The sequence below is a fragment of the Phaseolus vulgaris genome, chromosome 1 (assembly GCF_000499845.2).
Source record: "Phaseolus vulgaris cultivar G19833 chromosome 1, P. vulgaris v2.0, whole genome shotgun sequence".
In the NCBI taxonomy this organism is placed as follows: Eukaryota; Viridiplantae; Streptophyta; class Magnoliopsida; order Fabales; family Fabaceae; genus Phaseolus; species Phaseolus vulgaris.
In genome coordinates, this window is record NC_023759.2 from 34,101,717 (window position 1) to 34,121,084 (window position 19,368).

Here is a 19,368-nt window from a genome sequence, read left to right on the forward strand (position 1 = left end):
CCTGAGCGACACCAGTCGAAGCCTTCCACTTATGTAACAAAGATTCCTTGTTCATGCTTGCGGCTGCCCTCATTTTCCTAGTACGCTCAACCAGCTCCACTTTACTGATCTTGGAAAACATGTTATCTGTAAAAACAAACAAACACTTAGAGGTCACAGATTAAGTTTTCCTCTCACAGATGAGAAAGAAGATATACCAGTGTAGACTTTGAGAGCATCAAGAAGGTATTCTTTTGTCAAGAGTGTTGGTGTGTCGAAGACGACCTTGAGACCCTCCAAGAATTCACAAGTACCTTAATCCCCTGGGGACAGGTCTTCCAGGCGCCGAGCACTCTGGAATGGGGGATTGGGTGTCCAGTACAAAGGGAAGTCGTCCAGTAGGGACAAATCTCCTGTCGAGGAGCGAACTTTGATGAATCGGTTTTTAAATTTTTATAAGATGATTGGAAGAGGGTAAGCAGACTTGTCCCAGAAGCACCATTCAGAGAAACCCACAACTGACGACTAGAATGTTTAAGTTCGAAGAAATAAATGAAGACTTCCATAGTCGGCGAAATACCAAGTTGGGAACACAAAATTATGAAACCTCGAATGAACGCCTTAATACCTCTTTTTCAAAAATTGACAAGGGAAGGCAAAGTAGGACCTTATTAAAGAATGTGGTGTAGAAAAAGCAAAATGGACCATCAGGGTCTGATGACTCATCGCTACATATAGGCTCTCCATCCCTACACTCTACTACTTTCACTAAACTTTCATGCTTTTTGCTCAAACCCCCCGATTATCTAAGCTCTCTAATTTTTGAATGGTTAGTATAAACGAAGGTCTCTCTAAGTAGATCCTTTTTTGCCAAGGGATAAGCAGAACCATAATCCATCTTCAAAGACAACTAAGATAGGGAAGGCAATGGAAATACAAAGTGCAGTTGAGAAAAACATATACACAGTACAAACTAGTTGAAGTAATTGTTTTAAAGTGGTTTAATCTGCTTTAATTGTTTTAAAACTGATTTGGCTCTTGCATTAAATGTTTTTAACAACTAATTAGAGTTTAAATAATCTATTTTACGCTCTTGGTTGTTAGTGATTCAGTTGATTCAAATTAGTTTTTCCAAGATTGCTACAAGCTTTGGATTCTTTCTAAGAGTGGAATAAGATTGCTTTGTACTTATTCTATTCAATCTATGATTGTATCAAGTGTTATCATATCATTCTTTTTATCTCTAGACTGTTGTATTTCTATAAGAACTGTTGGTGTGTAGATTCAAAGGGTGTTTTGTGGTGCATTTTGCCAAAGGTGGTGTGTGTTCTTGAAGGGTTCAATATCACCACTTTGGTTTGTGTTGTGTAATCAAGGTGTTTGATTGCTTAGTGGAATTCTTAGAAGTTTCTAAGGACTGGATGTGGCTCTTGGTAAAGAGTGAACTAGTATAAAACTTTTTGTATTGATATTTCTATCCCTTATCTCTTTAATTTTTTTTTTGCTTGAAGTTTATAACTACTGCCATAAACAACCGATTGTTTTGCAAAAACAACCGGTTGATTTTCTACTCTTAAGTGAAAACTGTTTTTAAAGCAGCTGAACAGATTTATGATTGATTGATTCTCATTGGCCTTCACTATACCTTCAATATTTGTGAAAATATTTCATAAACAATTCATCCCCCTCTTGTTCAAGGCCTACAATTCTAACAATTGACATTAAGAGCTAGGTTCTTGAAAGTCATTCAAGTTTTTGATCCTAATTTTTTTTTATGGCTGAAAAACTACCCTTTGGAGAGGATGTATCTATTAACAGACCACCTCTGTTTTGTGGTTTGAATTACCAATTTTGGAAGGTAAGGATGAAGATCTTTGTAGAATTAATTGATAAATGAATTTGGGATGCAATTGAAAATGATTTTTTTATTCCTATGCTTGAAAATGATAAAGTGATTTTGGAAAAGCCTTGGCCCCAATGGACTGAGCATGAAAGCAAAAAGGCTCAATATGATTGTATTACAAAGAATATTATTACATATGCCTTAAGTTCTAATGAGTTTTTCAGAGTGTCACAATGTGACTCCGCAAAGAAAATGTGGGATACTTTTGAAGTTACTCATGAAGGAACAAATGACGTGAAAAGAGCAAGGAAGCATGCTCTTATCCAAGAATATGAAACGTTTAGAATGCAGAAAGGGGAGACAATTGCAGAAGTACAAAAGAGGTTTACTCATATTGTCAACCACCTCACGAGTCTTGGAAAAATGTTTGAAAAAGAGGAAATCAACATCAAGATACTCAAATGCCTAGACAGATTTTGGCAGCCCAAGGTCACAACCATCTCTGAATCTAAAGATTTAACATCATTGACAACTACTTCATTGTTTGGGAAGCTTAGAGAACATGAATTGGAGATGAATAGGCTGAATGTTCAAGAATATGAAGATAAGCATGTGAGAAACATTGCCCTGAAGGCTGCTAGACATAAAAACTTTCAAGACTCAAGTGATGACAATGATGGAGAAACCTTTAGCTTGTTGATCAGGAAATTCAACAAATTCTTGAAGAAAAAGAACAACACGAATCAACCATCCAACAAGTATAACAACAAGAAACTTAATGATTTTAAAACTAACAAATACATCTGCTTTGGATGTGGTGAACATGGACATATTAAAGTTGATTGCCCCAACAATGAGAATAAAGAAAGAGGAGCAAGAAAGGTGAAAAGAAAGGCAAAGCCAAGAGAACCTACATTGCTTGGCAAGATAATGAAGTTTCTTCCTCTAGCTCATCTTCAGGAGATGAAGAATCAAATCTTTGCTTAATGGAAAAGGGAGAAACTGACATAAGCATTGTAAGTTACAACACTCCAATCAATTTTGAAAACTACAACCAACTTCTTGTTGCTTTTAAAGAAACTCGTGAAGAAGCTAATAGGCTGGCTCTTTTAAATAACCTATTGAAAGACTTGAATAATTAGCTAGAAAATAGAGTCAAAGCATTGGAAGAAGAGATGGATAACTTGAAAAATGATTTTGAAAATCTGGAAGTGATTTACAAAAACTCTTCTTGCAAATGTGACTCAAGTTTTTGTGAAAATTGTGAATCTCTTGAAAAGAAGGTTCACTATCTTGTGGAAACTGGGGAAAAGCTTTCAAAAAGTAAATCAATCTTTGAGACTATTCTTGCATCTTAAAATTGTGTTTTTGGAAAAGCTGGATTGGGTTTTAATCCACATAGCAAGAAAAGGGCTATTTCAAAACCTTTTTTAAGCTTATTTAAAAAACAACCGATTGAAAAGTCAAAACAACCGGTTGAAAAAAGGGCCACTCTGTTAGATTCTTCAGAGTTAGGAATTTTTTTGTTCCTAGGGGTGTTTTGAAATCGTTTCCTAAGGTTTCTAAGGTTCCTACTAAAATAATTGGACCCAAATTTAAAAAAGGACCAAATCTTGCTTCTTAACCTTTTCTTGTAGGTATCCTTGGCAGCTAAGGATCGCTTTTGGGTTTCAAGAATGACTGCTAAAGGGAAAAACATCAAGAGCAAAGTTTGTCTCTATGACCACACTTTCAATTTATATGTCTTGCAAGGCTCTTTGAAAGTCAAGAGACATCTTGGCACATGCATTGTGGTTGCTCAGGTTTTGTTTGGAATACATTTTGCTATATATTTTCCTACTTTGGATCCTTATCCAGGTTGTACCCCCATTGAAGATGCATATGATGGACTCCCGAGAGGAGATATGATTTTTCCTGAGAGAAGTGTCAACATATTGTCAAGAATAATGTATTCTTGGTTGAATCCCTTAATGAATACTTTTCTTCGGATGCAAAGGTTGAGAGCCCTACATTGTCAAATATAAATATGGAAATACCTGTTGGTTGTCTAATAGCAGGTGTTGGCAGTACATAAGAAGATGATCAGAACACCATTCTCCAGAAGTTGGAATCCTGTCCAGAAAAACAACAGGTTGATTATGTGAAACAACTTGTTGAAATTTTGCAACAGGATGATCTGCCCAAAGAATGGAGAATTCATAGAGATCTTTTTGTGAAAAACATCCTAATCATGTGTACAAGCTGATAAAGGTCTTATATGGACTCAAACAAGCCTTAAGACAATGGTATGAGAGGCTTGTGATACAAACCAAAGCAAACAACAAATGACTAAGGACACATCAAACACCTCACAAAAAGGTCAGTCATCTCAGTATACAAAGTGGGGACCCACCAAACCTCGAGAAAGCATCAGCGGAAGAAGAAACTATAAACCAGAATATCATAAGTTCTCACAAGAGAAAGGTTATGTAAATGAATTGGGCTCACTTTAGGGGTCCAAGTAGCAAATAGAGGCTAGAATAAGATACCTTTAGCGTAATAAGGGGTGTGGGTAGCATTTTAGCTTGTTCCTAACCCATTTGAAGGCATTTTGACCTAGTTTCTAAAAGGGCAAGCCTAGGATGTGGGATTGACTTAGTCAAACCCTAAGGCTGCCCATTTTTCCCTTTTTTTCATCCTACCCCTTTAGCTTGTTCTCCAAAGCTCCTTCCCCTATAAATAGGAAGCACACCTAGTGTATTTTAGAAGTTGAATGAAATAGAGAAAAGTTACTCTGCATATTTTTGTGTGTGAATGGTTAGTGAGGCTTGTCCTCTTAGTCTTACTCTTATCTTGTGAGTGTGAGAGCTCTCAAGTGGTGACATCTTTCACTTATCTTGGAATCATTTCACAATCCAAGTGGCGTGCTCACCATCTCAAAACCATTCCTCATAAGCTTCCTTTTCCTTCATCTTTTCCTTCCATTTCCATTCCATTCTATTCATAAACATGTTCTTATTTTCGCTTCCTTAAATTACATTCGGTCATTTCTTTTGTTCTTATATTACTTGTTTAATTCCGCACCATATTTGTCATCATCTTCACCATATAATTGTGTTTTCCTTTTGCCTTTGTGAAATGAACCTTCACATCTAATTAACCACTTGGTTAAGTTAATGCAGTGGGGTTTTTCTTTAGGTTTACACTCTTTAATTGTCTTAAAATCTTAATCATAAATCTAAAGTGTCACCTAAATGAACAATCCTAAAATCAACTCATGTGGTTATCAGAGCTTAGGTTCTTATGCTTAATTTGCTTGAGTTGATTTGACACTTTACAATTTCTTTACATTCTAGCACCTTTAAATCTTGTCTTTAAATTCAAGTACCTTTACTTTCTTGTCTTTAAATTCAAACACCTTTAAATTCTTGTCATTATTTTCTTGCTTTTAATTTTCCAGCACCTTATTTTTTGCAGAATTTTTTTTGGTCTTTCTTTATATTCATAGCATTTTTCGTTTTGAATATGTTTCTTGTTATGTCTTTTATTGATCTTGTCTCTTACTTTGAGTCTTATGTTCATTAGTGTTCTAGGTGTCTTTATTTTAATTCTTCTTACTTGCTTTTAATTGTGAACTTTACAAATTAATTAGAAACTTGTTTTAGTAGAAGTAGATTTAAAGTTCCAAACATATGATTTCAAGTGTTCAATTATATTGAATCCAACCAATTTTTTTTGTGAAAATTGGAAGTTCTTTAAAATTTGCATGATGCAAGCTATGGCCATTTCCTTCCATAGATCACCATTAGTATAAAAAAAATATAAAACAGCAACGGTTTTCAAAGCAAAGTGACGCAAAAACAGTAAGCACTTTTACAAAGCATCTTTGCTTATCACTTCACAAAGCATCTCATTTTCCAAAAATATAGATTCAAATTGATTGGAAAATTGTTTTCAACTTTTTGGAATTTTTTATCCTTTTGGTTTAACATTTTTTCTAAAAAGAAAAGTTTCATAGTTAAAAGTTTAGTAAGTTTCTTAGAGTCTTCTTTTGTGTTTTTCTTGTTTGTCTTCCTTCTCAAGTTTTGTCTTATTCTCTTATTTTGAAGAAAACAACTTTCAAAAATACTCATAATGATGGCTTCTACAAATCTTCATGGAAGGATACAAACAAAAATTATACAAAAACTTCTCCTTCCAATTTTAAAAAAGAAAGCACTTCTCACCAAAAAGTTTCTAAACACAATCCTTCTACCTCACCCACCAAAACTTCAAGAACAAAATGTTTTAAATGTTTAGGTTTTGGGCACATAGCTGCCAATTGTCCAAATAAAAGAACCACAATGTTACAAGAAGTAAATCAAGACCAAATTAAAACAATAGCCAAAAAAGAAAATAAAAAATAAGAGGAGAGTAAATTGGGTCTTATCTTGTTGACCCCTAAAAATAATAACTACATCTCCTAGATATATTTCTTCATTCTCTTTTTCATTCCCCATTAATTCTATATACTTGACATCTTTGTTAAAGAAGTTTAGGGATGATCTTCAAAAACCTTCTAAAGGTTATCCACTTCTAAGAGGATTTTCATAAACAAATCATCTCTTCCCCAAACATTCTCTACAACCATGGCCTGTATCTAGAGTTCACCCATGTGAACTCCCCAAGCTTCATGAGCATAAGTTTGTTTCACATCCTAAACTTAGAAATATCATCTCTGGGAGCAAACTAACTATGTTATTTGCAGGAGTTCTAAATTCGAGGACGAATTCTTTCCAACCCGGGGGGCATGATACAAACCAAAGCAACTAGCAGATGACTAAGGACACATCAAGCACCTCACAAAAAGGTCAGTCATCTCAGTATACAAAGTCGAGACCCACCAAACCTCGAGAAAGCACCAACGAAAGAAGAAGTTATAAACCAGAATATCATAAGTTCTTCCTTCTAGTCTTTTCCACAAGAGAAAAGTTATGTAAATAAATTGGAGTCACTTTAGGAGTCCAAATAACAAATATAGGCTAGAATAAGGTACCTTTAGCATAATAGGGGATGTGGGTAGCATTTTAGCTTGTTCCTAGTCCATTTGAAGGCATTTTGACTTAGTTTCTAGAAGGACAAGCCTAGGATGCGGGATTGACTTAGTCAAACCTTAAGGCTGCCCATATTTTCCCTTTTTTCATCCTACCCCTTTAGCTTGTTCTCCAAGGTTCCTTCACATATAAATAGGAGGCATACCTAGTGTATATTAGATGTTGAATGAAATAGAGAAAAGTTACTCTGCATATTTTTGTGTGTGAATGATTAGTGAGGCTTGTCCTCTTAGTCTTATCTTGTGAGTGTGAGAGCTCTCAAGTGGCGACATCTTTCACTTATCTTTGAGTCATTTAACAATCCAAGTGGTGTGCTCACCATCTCAAAACCATTCCTCATAAGCTTCCTTTTCCTTCATCTTTTCCTTCCATTCTATTCATAAACATGTTCTTATTTTTGCTTCCTTGAATTGCATTTGGTCATTTTTTTTGTTCTTATGTTACTTGTTTAATTCCACACCATATATGTCATCATTTTCACCATATAATTGTGTTTTCCTTTTTCCTTTGTGAAATGAACCTTCACATCTAATTAACCACTTGGTTAAGTTAATGTCCATTGGGGATTTTCCATAGGTTTTCACTCTTTAATTGTCTTAAAATCTCAATCATAAATCTAAAGTGTCACCTAAATGAACAATCCTAAAATCAACTCACATCATCTTGGCATAGCAAGAAGCAAGCTTGTGTGGTCCTTTCCACTGCAGAAGTTTAATATATAATTGTTGGTAGCTGCTGTGCTTAAATTCTCTAGATCAAACAACAATTAGAGGACTTTGGCTTGAAGGTCAATAAGGTGAATTTGCTTTGTGATAACACAAGGACTATTAATCTTACTAAAAATTAGATTCAGCATTCAAGGACAAAACACATCGAGATTCGCCACCATTTTATAAGAGATCATGTGAGCAATGGGGATTGTGAAGTTCAGTTTATTGAAACTGGAAGATAACTTGTAGATATATTCACCAAGCCACTACCTAAGGACATGTTTTTCTTCATACGAAATGAGTTGGGTATTCTTGATTCTCAAATTCTTTCTTAATTATGTTCTTATCACTTGTCTTACTCTATTTGTGAAGAAAAATAAGGGGGAGAATTATTTGGTTTTCAATGTTGAACTGCTGCTACGTACTCTTATTTGGTTTATATTTGGTTTATAGTTGCTGCTGTTTTCCTCTGATTCTGCACATTTTCACTGGTTTTCACACTGATTTTTATGGTTTTCTTGCTGGAAATCATATGATGAAAATTGGTTCAATGGTGTTGTTTAAACCTGGGTATTATTAATTTCTGGTACATGCACAAATTCTGTTTTGTAGGTGCTTTCAAATTCAAACAGAACAACACAAGCAAACCAGGGATTTGTCTTCATCAAATAGGGGGAGATTGTTGAACATGGGCTTTGATGTGTCCAAATCCAAGAAGATTGCTTGAAGACTTTGTTGTTGCTTGTGCGTGTGTGGGTTTTGTGTAATTTGAAAATGTCAATCCACTCATAGATTTGATCCAAGGTTGCTTGATTCAAGTTCTTTTGAAATAATCTGTTTTACGCTCCTGGTTGTTAGTGATTCAGATTATCTCTTTCAAATCAGTTTTTCCAAGATTGCTTCAACCTTTGAATTCTTTCTAAGAGTGGAATAGGATTGCTTTGTACTTCTTCTATTCAATCTGTGATTGTATCAGGTGTTATCATTCATTTTCTCTCTTGATTGTTGTATTTCTGTAAGAACTGTTGGTGTGCAGATTCAGAGGGTGTTATGTGATCTGTGGTGCTATTTGCCAAAGGTTGTGTGTGTTCTTGAAGGGTTCAAGATCACCACTTTGGTGGGTGTTGTGTAATCAAGGTGTTTGATTGCTTAGTGGAATTCTTAGAGGTTTATGAGAAGTGGATGTAGCTCTTGGTAAAGAGTGAACTAATATAAAACTTTCTATGTTGATCTTTCTATTCCTTATGTCTTTAAATTTGTTTTCGCTTGAAGTTTATAACTGATGTTATAAACAACCGATTGTTTCGCAAAAACAACCGGTTGATTTTTTGTTGTTAAGTCTAAATTATTTTTAAATCAACTGAACAAATTTCTGATTGATTGATTCTCACTGACCTTCACTATACCTTCAATATTTGCAAATTTCTGATTGATTGTTTCGCAAAAACAACCGATTGATTTTCTGTTGTTAAGTGTAAACTATTTTTAAATCAACTGAACAAATTTCTGATTGATTGATTCTCATTAACCTTCACTATTCCTTCAATATTTGCAAAAATCTTTCATAAACAATTCACACCCTCTTGTTTAAGGCCTACAATTCTAACAGCAATAACCATTGACCAAAGAGGGTTCAGAGGGGTAAACATACCTGTTTTTCGATAGATGCGGCGGAGCAAGGTGGTGCGGTGAAGTGGAAGAAGGAGGTGTTTTGTTTGAAGAAGTTTTACGCAGGTGTAAGAGAAAAAATGGTGAATTCGAAGAGGGTCTCCACACCGTTGATAATGTGCCTCGTGTACGCCCCATAATTAGTACAGTGAGATGTCTCTTCAAGAGATGCTTGGGAAACTGCGTCCCTGCTACCCTATAAGAGAAACGTCATGTTAGTCGCTGGTGTAGGTAAGCCTCTTCGCCTCGCCAGGCTCTGCTCAAAGCTGGGGGACTATGTACTGGTCGGACGTGCTCTGGGCTTCGGCCCGAGCACTTAAGTGTACTAGCTGGGTTGGTCGAGTCAATTTGGGGAAACATCCAACTTGGGCAAAAATAAATGATAGGTCCAATGATGCGTGAAGAGGTCGGCCCAAAACAGTTGGCAGCTCATGTTAGAAAGATAATTAAATGACATAAAGAGTAATCAAATTAGTTAAGTATATATATATATATATATATTTTAGATGTAAATAAAAACTGTTAAAATATATAGTTGCACATACTCATAAATTAAAGACAGATCTTAACAAAATATTCTTGCTTGATGAGACTGTTGAAGGAAAGCTATAAAAAGGGCTTTAGGCTCTCAGTAAAAGCAAGTTTTTCTAATAACTCTACACTGATACAAATTTTACATTTAGATATTCCTAGTTTGAAAACTCTCACTGACTTGATCATCAGAGTGTGATCAACAGGTGGAGCCCCCTTCGTCACAAAGCATCAGCATCTCGATTCAACAATACCAAGTAAAGTCGCTTCAACTCGGAGTCCACTTCCAAATCCGACCAAAAGTCAGCAGGCGAGAACAATAATGTATGTTACTAATTTAGCATTTGGAAAAATTACAAATCATCTTAAGGGTTATCACAAAATATTAATTCCACAATCTCTCTTGACATATTTTGTAGTAGAAAAATAAAAGGTATGAAAAAGACCTTTTATTTAAAAATTCTCTTTTTTTTATCAACAATGAATAAATTAAATTAAAGGGACATTTTGAAGTGTCACAACTCTTATACAAGATCATACATCAAACAAATAGAACAAACATATTACAAATATTTGTATATTGCCACAACAAGCACCCAAACTAAATCACATATGACTCTACTCATTTTTGCTCTAGATAAATTTGGACAAACACCTTCTACTACCTCCACTATTTCTTCTTCTTCCTTATACCCATCCTAAAGCACTGCACCGCATAGACAACCTACCCCTTTCTATACAATTAAAATCAATTAATGTATGGTATCTTGTGGAATCTATGAGTGCTATTATTCTCCAAAACCTGCACAAGAGAGAACTAAAAACAACTTCTATTCTCCAAAACCTGCACTAGCGAGAACTAGAAACAACTTCTATTTCGGCTGTGTTAAATTTCTCTTTAGTGTATGGCCAAATTTCACGAAATCCTTTTGGATAAACATACCACGATTTAAAAATTCTCTTAATGCCAATCGTCCAATCTATCAATATATTTTTATTTCTCTTTTACTTCCATTTCTAATATTCCAAACAAGGCACTAAAAGGTAAATTTAAGAGCTGAAAAACACTCTTTGAGCCTAAACCTTCTTTCCCCCACCCTTGCCTACATCGTGATTTTCCATCTAATCCCAACCGTGCCATGTGAGAGAAACATATTTGTAGTTAGGAACACAACAATAAAGAGGGTGCATTCATAAACAGTGGGTAAATTGTACCCTAAATAACTTGGATATTGGAACAAGTTGTCGAAGCCGAACGAACTCGGCTCGGCTCGGTTCGGTTCGGCTGTGGTACCAACTTGCGCCAAATGACGTCATCCTGAGCTTTTCCCCTGACGTCATCACATCTATCTCCTTCCTTCCGTGTGTGCCACGTGGTCTGCTAAGTTTATTCGCACTCACATTATTACTCGCAGACGCGCGTGGAATTAAACCTTAGAAGAAGTGTTCTACATTTAGACTTTTACAGATAGCTTTTGCATTCAATGCTCACCAAACTTAGATTCAAACTAGCCAATAAAAACAACCTTAGGTTTTAGGAGAAATTTTCATGTGGGCATTGCTCTCTCCCACTCTAAATTATTGCTTCAGAAATTTTTATATAGTCACTGTTCATAGTGGTGTTCTCAAAGTCGGATTTAACTGAAGATTGATGAATTTGGATAAGAATATTCTGGTTTAGATAAAAAAGGTATCACTGGTTGGAATAATATTGGATTAGGTTGTAGTAAGTAAGTATAAGTAAGGTTTGGAATTCCAGCAATGTGAATGGAAAAATATAAATATGATATTATGTATTAATTAAGAAGGGTTAAGTTTAAAATATAGAATAGAATAGGTTTAGATGGAAGAAATAATTTGAAGAGTTGAGCATTGATGGGAAGAGAAAAAGACAAAATAAAAGAGAGAGAAAAGGAAACACGCGCCCAGTGTCGGCTGGGACATCACCTCCATTGCTCACACTTTCCTTCACTCACACAGTCACTCTCTCCTTCTCTTCCTTCCTATTAACTTTCCATTTGCTCCACCCAACAAATCATTTTCTTTCACTTTCTCTCCTCTTCCCGGAAAAAACGCCCCTCCTTTTATTCTCCTATCCCATGTACGCTCTTCATTATCTTCTCTAACAAACTCAGTACGACACCGTTCCATGGACACCGCCATGCGCACCACCTGCGTGCAACAACGCGCCCCCACAAAGAAAACCAAACCCAAGAAGAAAAACATCCCACACCCTGTCAAAGTAGTGTACATATCCAACCCCATGAAAATCAAAACCAGCGCCTCCGAGTTTCGTGCCCTGGTGCAAGAACTGACCGGCCAAGATGCCCAGTCGCCTCCAAACCCCACACGCTTCCACGCGCTCGATTCCTCCGATGATTCCTCTTCTGACAAGGTTATCAGTGTTGACGACCATGTTATCCCCATACCTATGGATCCCGACATTTCCGTACAACAGCAGCAACAACACCTTCAACCCTCTTCTTCCTTTGAGGCTCCGGACGACGACGACGTTTTCACGCCCCAGATGATAGAGAACATTTCCGCCCTGCTTCCTGCAAGTCTATTCTATGAATCTCCCCATCTTAACTACTGGTGATACTATACCACTGATGCAGTGTAATTATATTTATGATTATGTTTTTCCTTTGCTAAGCTCAAGCTCCAATTTAAATCCAACTTAATTGATTGTCTCTATCTATATATATATATATATATAGATACTAATAAATGGATGGATGAATGGTTGTTTTCAATTTTGATTTTTGGACCCTTGATCTGTTTGTTTATATGTAATTATTGTATGTAATTACTTTATGTGACTCAAAGTGACTCAACAATCTCATGATTGGTTGTTTAAATGTGACTTAATGATGCTAACTTTGTTTGATTTGAATGTGGTTTTGTTTTGTTTTTGTGTTTGTGTTTGTTTATCATGAAAAGGAAATTAGGGCATTGGGATGTGGTCTTTTGGATGCTTTAGGAATGTGCATGGTTGTTAGCTTGACTCTTATCTTGCTTGGAAGGGTTTTGCACAGAGGCTTCTCCGGCCGCCTTGTTCTTTACCCTTGTGGATGGATAAGTAAGTAAGTAAGGCAACTTGGTGCAAGAATTGATTAATTTGTTTTGGTAGTTGGAATTGAATTTGATGTGAAAAGGAGAGTTGATAGAGAAATGGGGACCCAACTCTTGAAGAAGACTTCTTCAGTGCCCACTTATTTTTAGCACGTTTAATGATTCTTAAACTAGAGTTTCAATGGCAGAAAATCTTTGCCCTTATACCTAATCACATCTTTCTCCTTAATTAAGATCATTTTGTTCTATGGACAGATACTCTTAACACAGTATAATATCTGCTCAAGTTGGTATATGGATACCGATGCAGTGAAAATCCCTAATTATGATTTGAATGAAGAAACATTTTTAGTTTAGATAAGTTCTAGTCAGTAGAATTCATTTTTATTAGAAGTGGCTTCCATTGATTTAATTTATATTTTTAAATTATTTATTTAAAAAGTGATTTTGACATTATGTTTTTAGATTTTAATAAAAAATAGCTTTCTGATAAGCATAAAAGAGGATATAGCTTTCTTATTTGATATTTGGGTTCTGGGATAGTCATAGTTAAATAATATTCATGTAAATGCATACATATAGGATTTACTCATTTCGAAAAGTTGCAAAATAGTCTAAAGTAACAAAATATTGTTTTCATTTGAAGAATAAACCCAAGTTTATAATCCAAAACTAAATCTACTCACTGAGTCCCCGACACCAGATTATGCCGTCATAAACATGGCTCCAGTGAGAGTTGGTTTATAGTGTTTGTTGACAATGATAAAAGCAAAATCGATGGTTTAAATTGAAAGTTAGATATTCCTATGTGTAGAACATGACATCTTTTTTTTTTATATATATAGTATGAATATTTCCTATAATTGGTGTATTTTGGCATGTAGTGATTGCTATATATATTGGTGTAGTCTGGCACAGCTCTATGACATTTTCCTAAATTATGACTCTTTATGAAACTGGAAAGAGATAAAAAAAAAAATGAAAGCCCAAAGAGAAATTGTATTCTGTTACAACAAAACCATACAAAGAAAGAGATAAAAAAGATAGAGAGAAAATTCAGAGATAAAATACTCTATATGACAAAAAAAGAGATATATAGAGAAAACATTATGTAAAAATAATTCATCTAACTTCAAATGGAAATTGATCATATATATATATATAAATACATATATATATATATATATAAATATATATATATATATACATATATATATATATATGTGTAAATATAGCTTCCACTTACAGTTTACAATTAGATATATAGAACTTTATTTAAAAAATAAAATATACATATATTTAATTTTATAATAATATGTTAAAATTACCTCAAAAGTAATTTCTGATAGTATAATTTATAGTAGCAATATATAAGAATTAAACTCTTGTAGCTATTGAACTGTTTGAAGCATCTGCAAAATGTTCCTGAGAATTTGAATCTTATCTGCGTTTTAGTCAGTAATCTAGCTAAATTATATATACACTACCCAAGCTTTCTTGACTTTTTATGCTGGATGGAATGAAAAACCCTTACGTTGGATAATCAAACTCTTAAGTATAATTGAATAAACCTTGCAGAAAGAACTGTGCTGATATTTTGTGTGTTAGCTTCCCAACCTCCACATCCATTTATAGAAAATTTAGCACCAACCATATAGAACTTTTATTATGAATTACAGTGGCAAGATGAGGCAAGCAGGTCCCTTCTGACAGTGAGACAACATGGGTTTTGAAAGACCCATTCAGCTTCCTCTCATGACGATTATACAATTGCATTCTGCCAAACAAAGAAAAAGTGAACCCTACATATATCCTTGCACCTTTCACAGTTTACTATATTTTTTACTTTCAATCAGTGTTTAATTAAAGGAGCTGTCATAATTGATCTGCATACTAATTCGTTGTTTCATGAGAACCAGTTAATATATATAGCTAAAGTAAATCAAAATGGCTATGGTGTTTTGTACATTTTCACCTTTAATCATCTTGTTTCTACACATTGGTTTGTTTCCTCATGCTGCACTTTTTTTTGAGTGATTTTATGATATATGTATAGTTTAATTTCATCTAAAGGAGTTGAATGAGAGTGTGATAACTTTTATCAATTTTTGTTAAATAAAATGTGAAAGATAATGTAGGATGCGCGCGTCTCGTCAGAAAGATTCATAAGTAATTATGTAAGGGAAAGAAAAGGAAGTTATGTGTGTGTGAGTGATGCAAACAGGACCAAATTGAAGGACAAAATTGGGGTTATTTCTTGCAACTTGCATCTTCTTATGGATCCTCTCTCGTAATGGTGGGGCGAACCTTTTCTTCTATCTATCAACTTGCCTAGAGACTTTGATCATTTTATCAGTTTATGTATGTCTTGGTCATGTGATAAGACTATTTATGTGTCAGTTTCTAGGATGCTTCTTTTCCAACTTTTGTTCCTTCCTAAATGTTGTGCTTCAAATAACTTCTAACTTAGGAATATCAGAATAAAAGATACTTGAAACTGTATAAAAATGTTCTCATGTTAATATCTAAAACTCAGAAAATTTAAAATATTCTAAAAATGCAGTCTGTCAATAATCTTACTTTTCAAAAAGTCTGTGATTTAAATAACAATAAATAATTAAATTTATAGAACTATTTAACATTTTGTTTTACTTTTTAGTTTCAGAAAATGATGTTTGTTTACCCCCCTTAATTTTATCCTTGCCAAAAAAACAAATTTAACCTGCCTATATATTTTAAAAAGAAAACGTTTCTTAAGACTATTATATTGCTATACCATTGTACTACCTGTCTCTCTTTAAAGCACCAGAGGAGGTCTGTAAGAGCATTATTAGAATTCAAAGGAGGTTCTTGTGGGGATGGGGTAAGGAGAAAAGGTCGATCTCGTGGGTCAGTTGGAAGGAAGTGTGTAAAGAGCGTGAGGAAGGTGGGCTGGGTATCAAAGAGATCCGGAAGTTTAATTGTGCGCTGCTGGCTAAGTGGAAATGGCGGTGTATATCTGAAGAGAAAGGGAGGTGGAAGGAGGTGTTGGAATCGAAGTACGGAATGGAGAATAGTAGGGAGCAGACACAGGTGAAATATCAGTCATGGTGGTGGAGAGATCTGATGAAAATTTGTAAGGAGGGAGGAGGAGAAGGGTGGTTTCAAGGTCAGGTTGGGTGGAAACTAGGGGGGGAGATAAAGTCAGATTTTGGGAGGATGTGTGGGTGGGTAGAACAAACTTAAAAACACTCTTTCCAAGGCTATACAATCTTTCTCTAGATCAAGGTCAAAGGGTGGGGGAGGTTGGAGTGTGGGAAGGGTCGGAGTGGAGATGGCGTTTAAGATGGAGAACAGAAAGGTTTGAGTGTGAAGCATCACTAGAATCTGATCTTAGTTGTCACATTGCCAATGCTTATGTTATTAGGAATGTGAACGATGTGCAGGTTTGGAAAGGTGGCGAGTCAGGGTGCTACACAGTAAGGGCGGCGTATGAGTGCTTAGTGGAGGCGGAAAATACTCCTCAAGTATAGGTGTTTAAGCTTCTATGGAAGGTAAAGGCACTCCCTAATGTGTTGATCACAGCATGGCGGGTGATTAGGGGCAGAACACCGACAAGAGTAGCTCTAAGCAGGAGAGGGGTTCAGATTAACAACCCTGAATGTGTCTTGTGTAAAACTGTGGATGAGTCAAATCAACATCTTTTTATAGAATGTAAACATGCGTGGCGTGTATGGACTTTGTGCTTCAAGTGGGTTGGAATTGAGTTCGTCCAACACAATGATGTTAAGATCCACTTCGAGAGTTTTAATCTGCTCCAGGTAAATCATAAGCAAAATTTAGTTTGGAAAGGGGTGTGGGCAGCCATAGTGTGGAGTTTGTGGGAGCATAGAAATTTTGTTATGTTCCACCAAGGAGTAGTGGACGAGGAAGAAGTGCTACACAAGGCTCAGCTTAAATTGTGGTCGTGGTTGAAACACAAAGGCAATAATTTTTCATACTCGTTAACAGATTGGGTGTTGAATCCAATCCCCTATCTTACCAGCTATAAATAGGAGATGTGTAGTGGCCAACTGCAGTTGAGTGGGGGGAGATGGAAGGTCTGGCAGGTAGTATTGAAGGAGTTGGTCCTGTGGTGCTTTCTGCAGGTGCAGTACGGTGTAGGGTGGGTAAGGAGGAACTGTTATGGCTGGTTTTGCTGAAGAAGGTTTACTGACGGATAGTTTAGAGAAGGATTATTTGGCGTTCTTCCTATAAGCCCAAATGGCTTTAGCTAAACCAGGTATGGTTCTAGGGGGACATAAGGCGTCTAATGGTGTTGTAGGGTGAAGTATGGAAGAGAAAGCCACATAACCTGTTGGTTGATATGTGGGGTGGGTTCAACATTTTTTTCTTTTTGGGGTCCAACTGGTGTTGAAGTGTAACCATGTAAGGGTAGCTGGGTTGAGGTACATAGGTTGCAGGGTCTACTCTCTGGAAGAAGTGTATGACATGGTATTAACATTGGTGGGTGGTTTGCCTAAGTCAAGAGAGGTTTAGTGGGTGGATCGGTTGTGGAATTGTTTGGATGGTATAAGGTGGTTCTAAGGGTGCTGGTGTACAATTGGAGTATGCAGGGTGCTGGTGACTTAGAAGGTTCGTTTGCTGTGGAATGGTAGTAGGGCGTAGCTTTTATGTATGAAGGTGCGGGGAAGCCTCTGTGGAGCTATAGAAGGGTGTATCTGGACTAGGGTGGCTTCGTGTCTTACTCAAGCTGAGTAGGTGCAGAACTAGCAGGAGCTGCAGAACGGGTTCAGAAGCAGAGGGGTTGTGGAGTTAATAAGTCGGTTATGTCAAAAACCATGTGTTCCTGGAGGTAAATGCTGGTTAACTAGTGGTTAACTCTCCATAAGTGCGGTTATGCTCAACTATGCAGGTTGTAATCACGGGGTAAAGTCTGGTTATGAGCTATGTAACACCTCCTAGAGAGGTCACACATGGTCTGGCTGGGACAAGTCCTATGGTCATTTTGCTGGTGTGTAGCCTTCTCTGTATCTGGTATGGAACCAACTTATGAAGGGCACTGTTGTATTGGTTTTTCTATGGTTTGGTAACCTTAATCTATATGTGGTTCATCACATGTGGTGTAAGGTTCCTGTATAAGGGTTGGGACATCCCTGAAATGTCTCCTTTAATTTATTTATTCTTTGCTGATAAAAAAAAAAAATTGTTTGTAATTGATGGGGCGGAAAAAAAAGGTAAGCATAATTTCATTTGTGTAGTTGTGGTTATGATCACTTTAATTATGCATAGCAAGATATATAAGAAAAAACAAAACAATAAGATTAAAAGGCGTGAACTCTTGAAATTTTCTACCATCAACCGATATGCTTTACTCGTTTTATTTTTTTAGAATATGTGATTTTAGTGAAGAATTATGTGTTTATAAATAAGGTTTAACACATTAATTTGTTGGAATTTGTACAATACCATAAACTATGTCATATAGCAGCGTTGGTTTACGAATCTATACAATAATACGGTGTATTACATTACATTAGAATACAATTTTGTTGGAAAAAAAATTGATATATTGGACAGTGAATATAATTATTATAAATGATTTTTGTGAGTGATTTTAAGTAAGTAAATTGAAGTGTTTTTTTATTTGGAATATGTCATATCAATAGATTTTTTTTCCTAGTGTTTGTTGGATAAGTTTAAGTGTAGAAAAACTGATTACAAAAGTGGGAGATGTAGGATGATACTAGAAAAATGAGTTCTAAAATCTAAGGATTTAATTATTGCTCAAGTTTTCAAAATTTTAGTAATAGAATCATCAATTTTGCTAGGTTTGACAAAGATAATGTTTTATGACCGATATACTCATCGCTAAATGGGAAATTCATGGCCAACAAATGTGCCTTCTAGAGAGTGACGTAACTTGGCACTTATACTTTAGATTTTTCAAAACCGTTATGAGGTGTTTACTTCACCACGTACTTAGTTAGTCATGGCTAAGTTTGGGATGTTACGTAGTCCTCAATCTAAAGCTGAGTAGGCGGAGAAGTTTATCTATAAAAAAAGGTGACTGCTTCTAGAGTGAGTTGTTTCATCTAAAAAAGGGTTTTCAATTGTCACATCTTTGCACATGTCGTTCCACGTGACTTACATCAATTGGTTTTTACTTTATACACTCATGACTCTCAATTTTTCCTTCAATTACTTCAATTTGAAATTTCTTACTGATAACTTTTTTACAGCAAGTGCACCGCGTTGTCAGAAGTAATAGTGTGTCCTAAGGACAAATATCGAACTCAGAAGGAACAATTGAATAATCAAGTAAAATATTCACTAAATATAAAAACAAAATAATAAAATTTTGTTTGAATTTGTTGTGATGGCAATGATTAACAAGAAAACAAGGTAAAAAGTTGTTGCTTCAATTGGAAAAATAAGGGTTAGGTTTCCTCTTTCTCACTCTTATGTATTTTGATTAACACGGTAATATTATGTCCTTTGATTGATATTG

General features: G+C 35.5%; 2 protein-coding genes across 2 annotated transcripts; both read left to right on the plus strand.

The window, feature by feature from the left end:
* Positions 1-1,912: 1,912 nt before the first annotated feature.
* LOC137815920 (uncharacterized) lies at positions 1,913-2,809 on the plus strand. Its single transcript, XM_068619028.1, has one exon. It carries the CDS (start codon positions 1,913-1,915, stop codon positions 2,807-2,809), a length of 897 nt encoding a protein of 298 aa, XP_068475129.1.
* Positions 2,810-11,952: 9,143 nt separating this feature from the next.
* On the plus strand, positions 11,953-12,402 carry LOC137815921 (sigma factor binding protein 2, chloroplastic). Its single transcript, XM_068619029.1, has one exon. The coding sequence runs from the start codon at positions 11,953-11,955 to the stop codon at positions 12,400-12,402; it is 450 nt and encodes a 149-aa protein (XP_068475130.1).
* The last annotated feature ends 6,966 nt before the right edge of the window (positions 12,403-19,368 follow it).

Coding starts and splice junctions, on each gene's coding strand:
- LOC137815920 (XM_068619028.1), top strand. CDS start 1,913: ATGCTTGAAAATGATAAAGTGATTTTGGAAAAGCCTTGGCCCCAATGG.
- LOC137815921 (XM_068619029.1), top strand. CDS start 11,953: ATGGACACCGCCATGCGCACCACCTGCGTGCAACAACGCGCCCCCACA.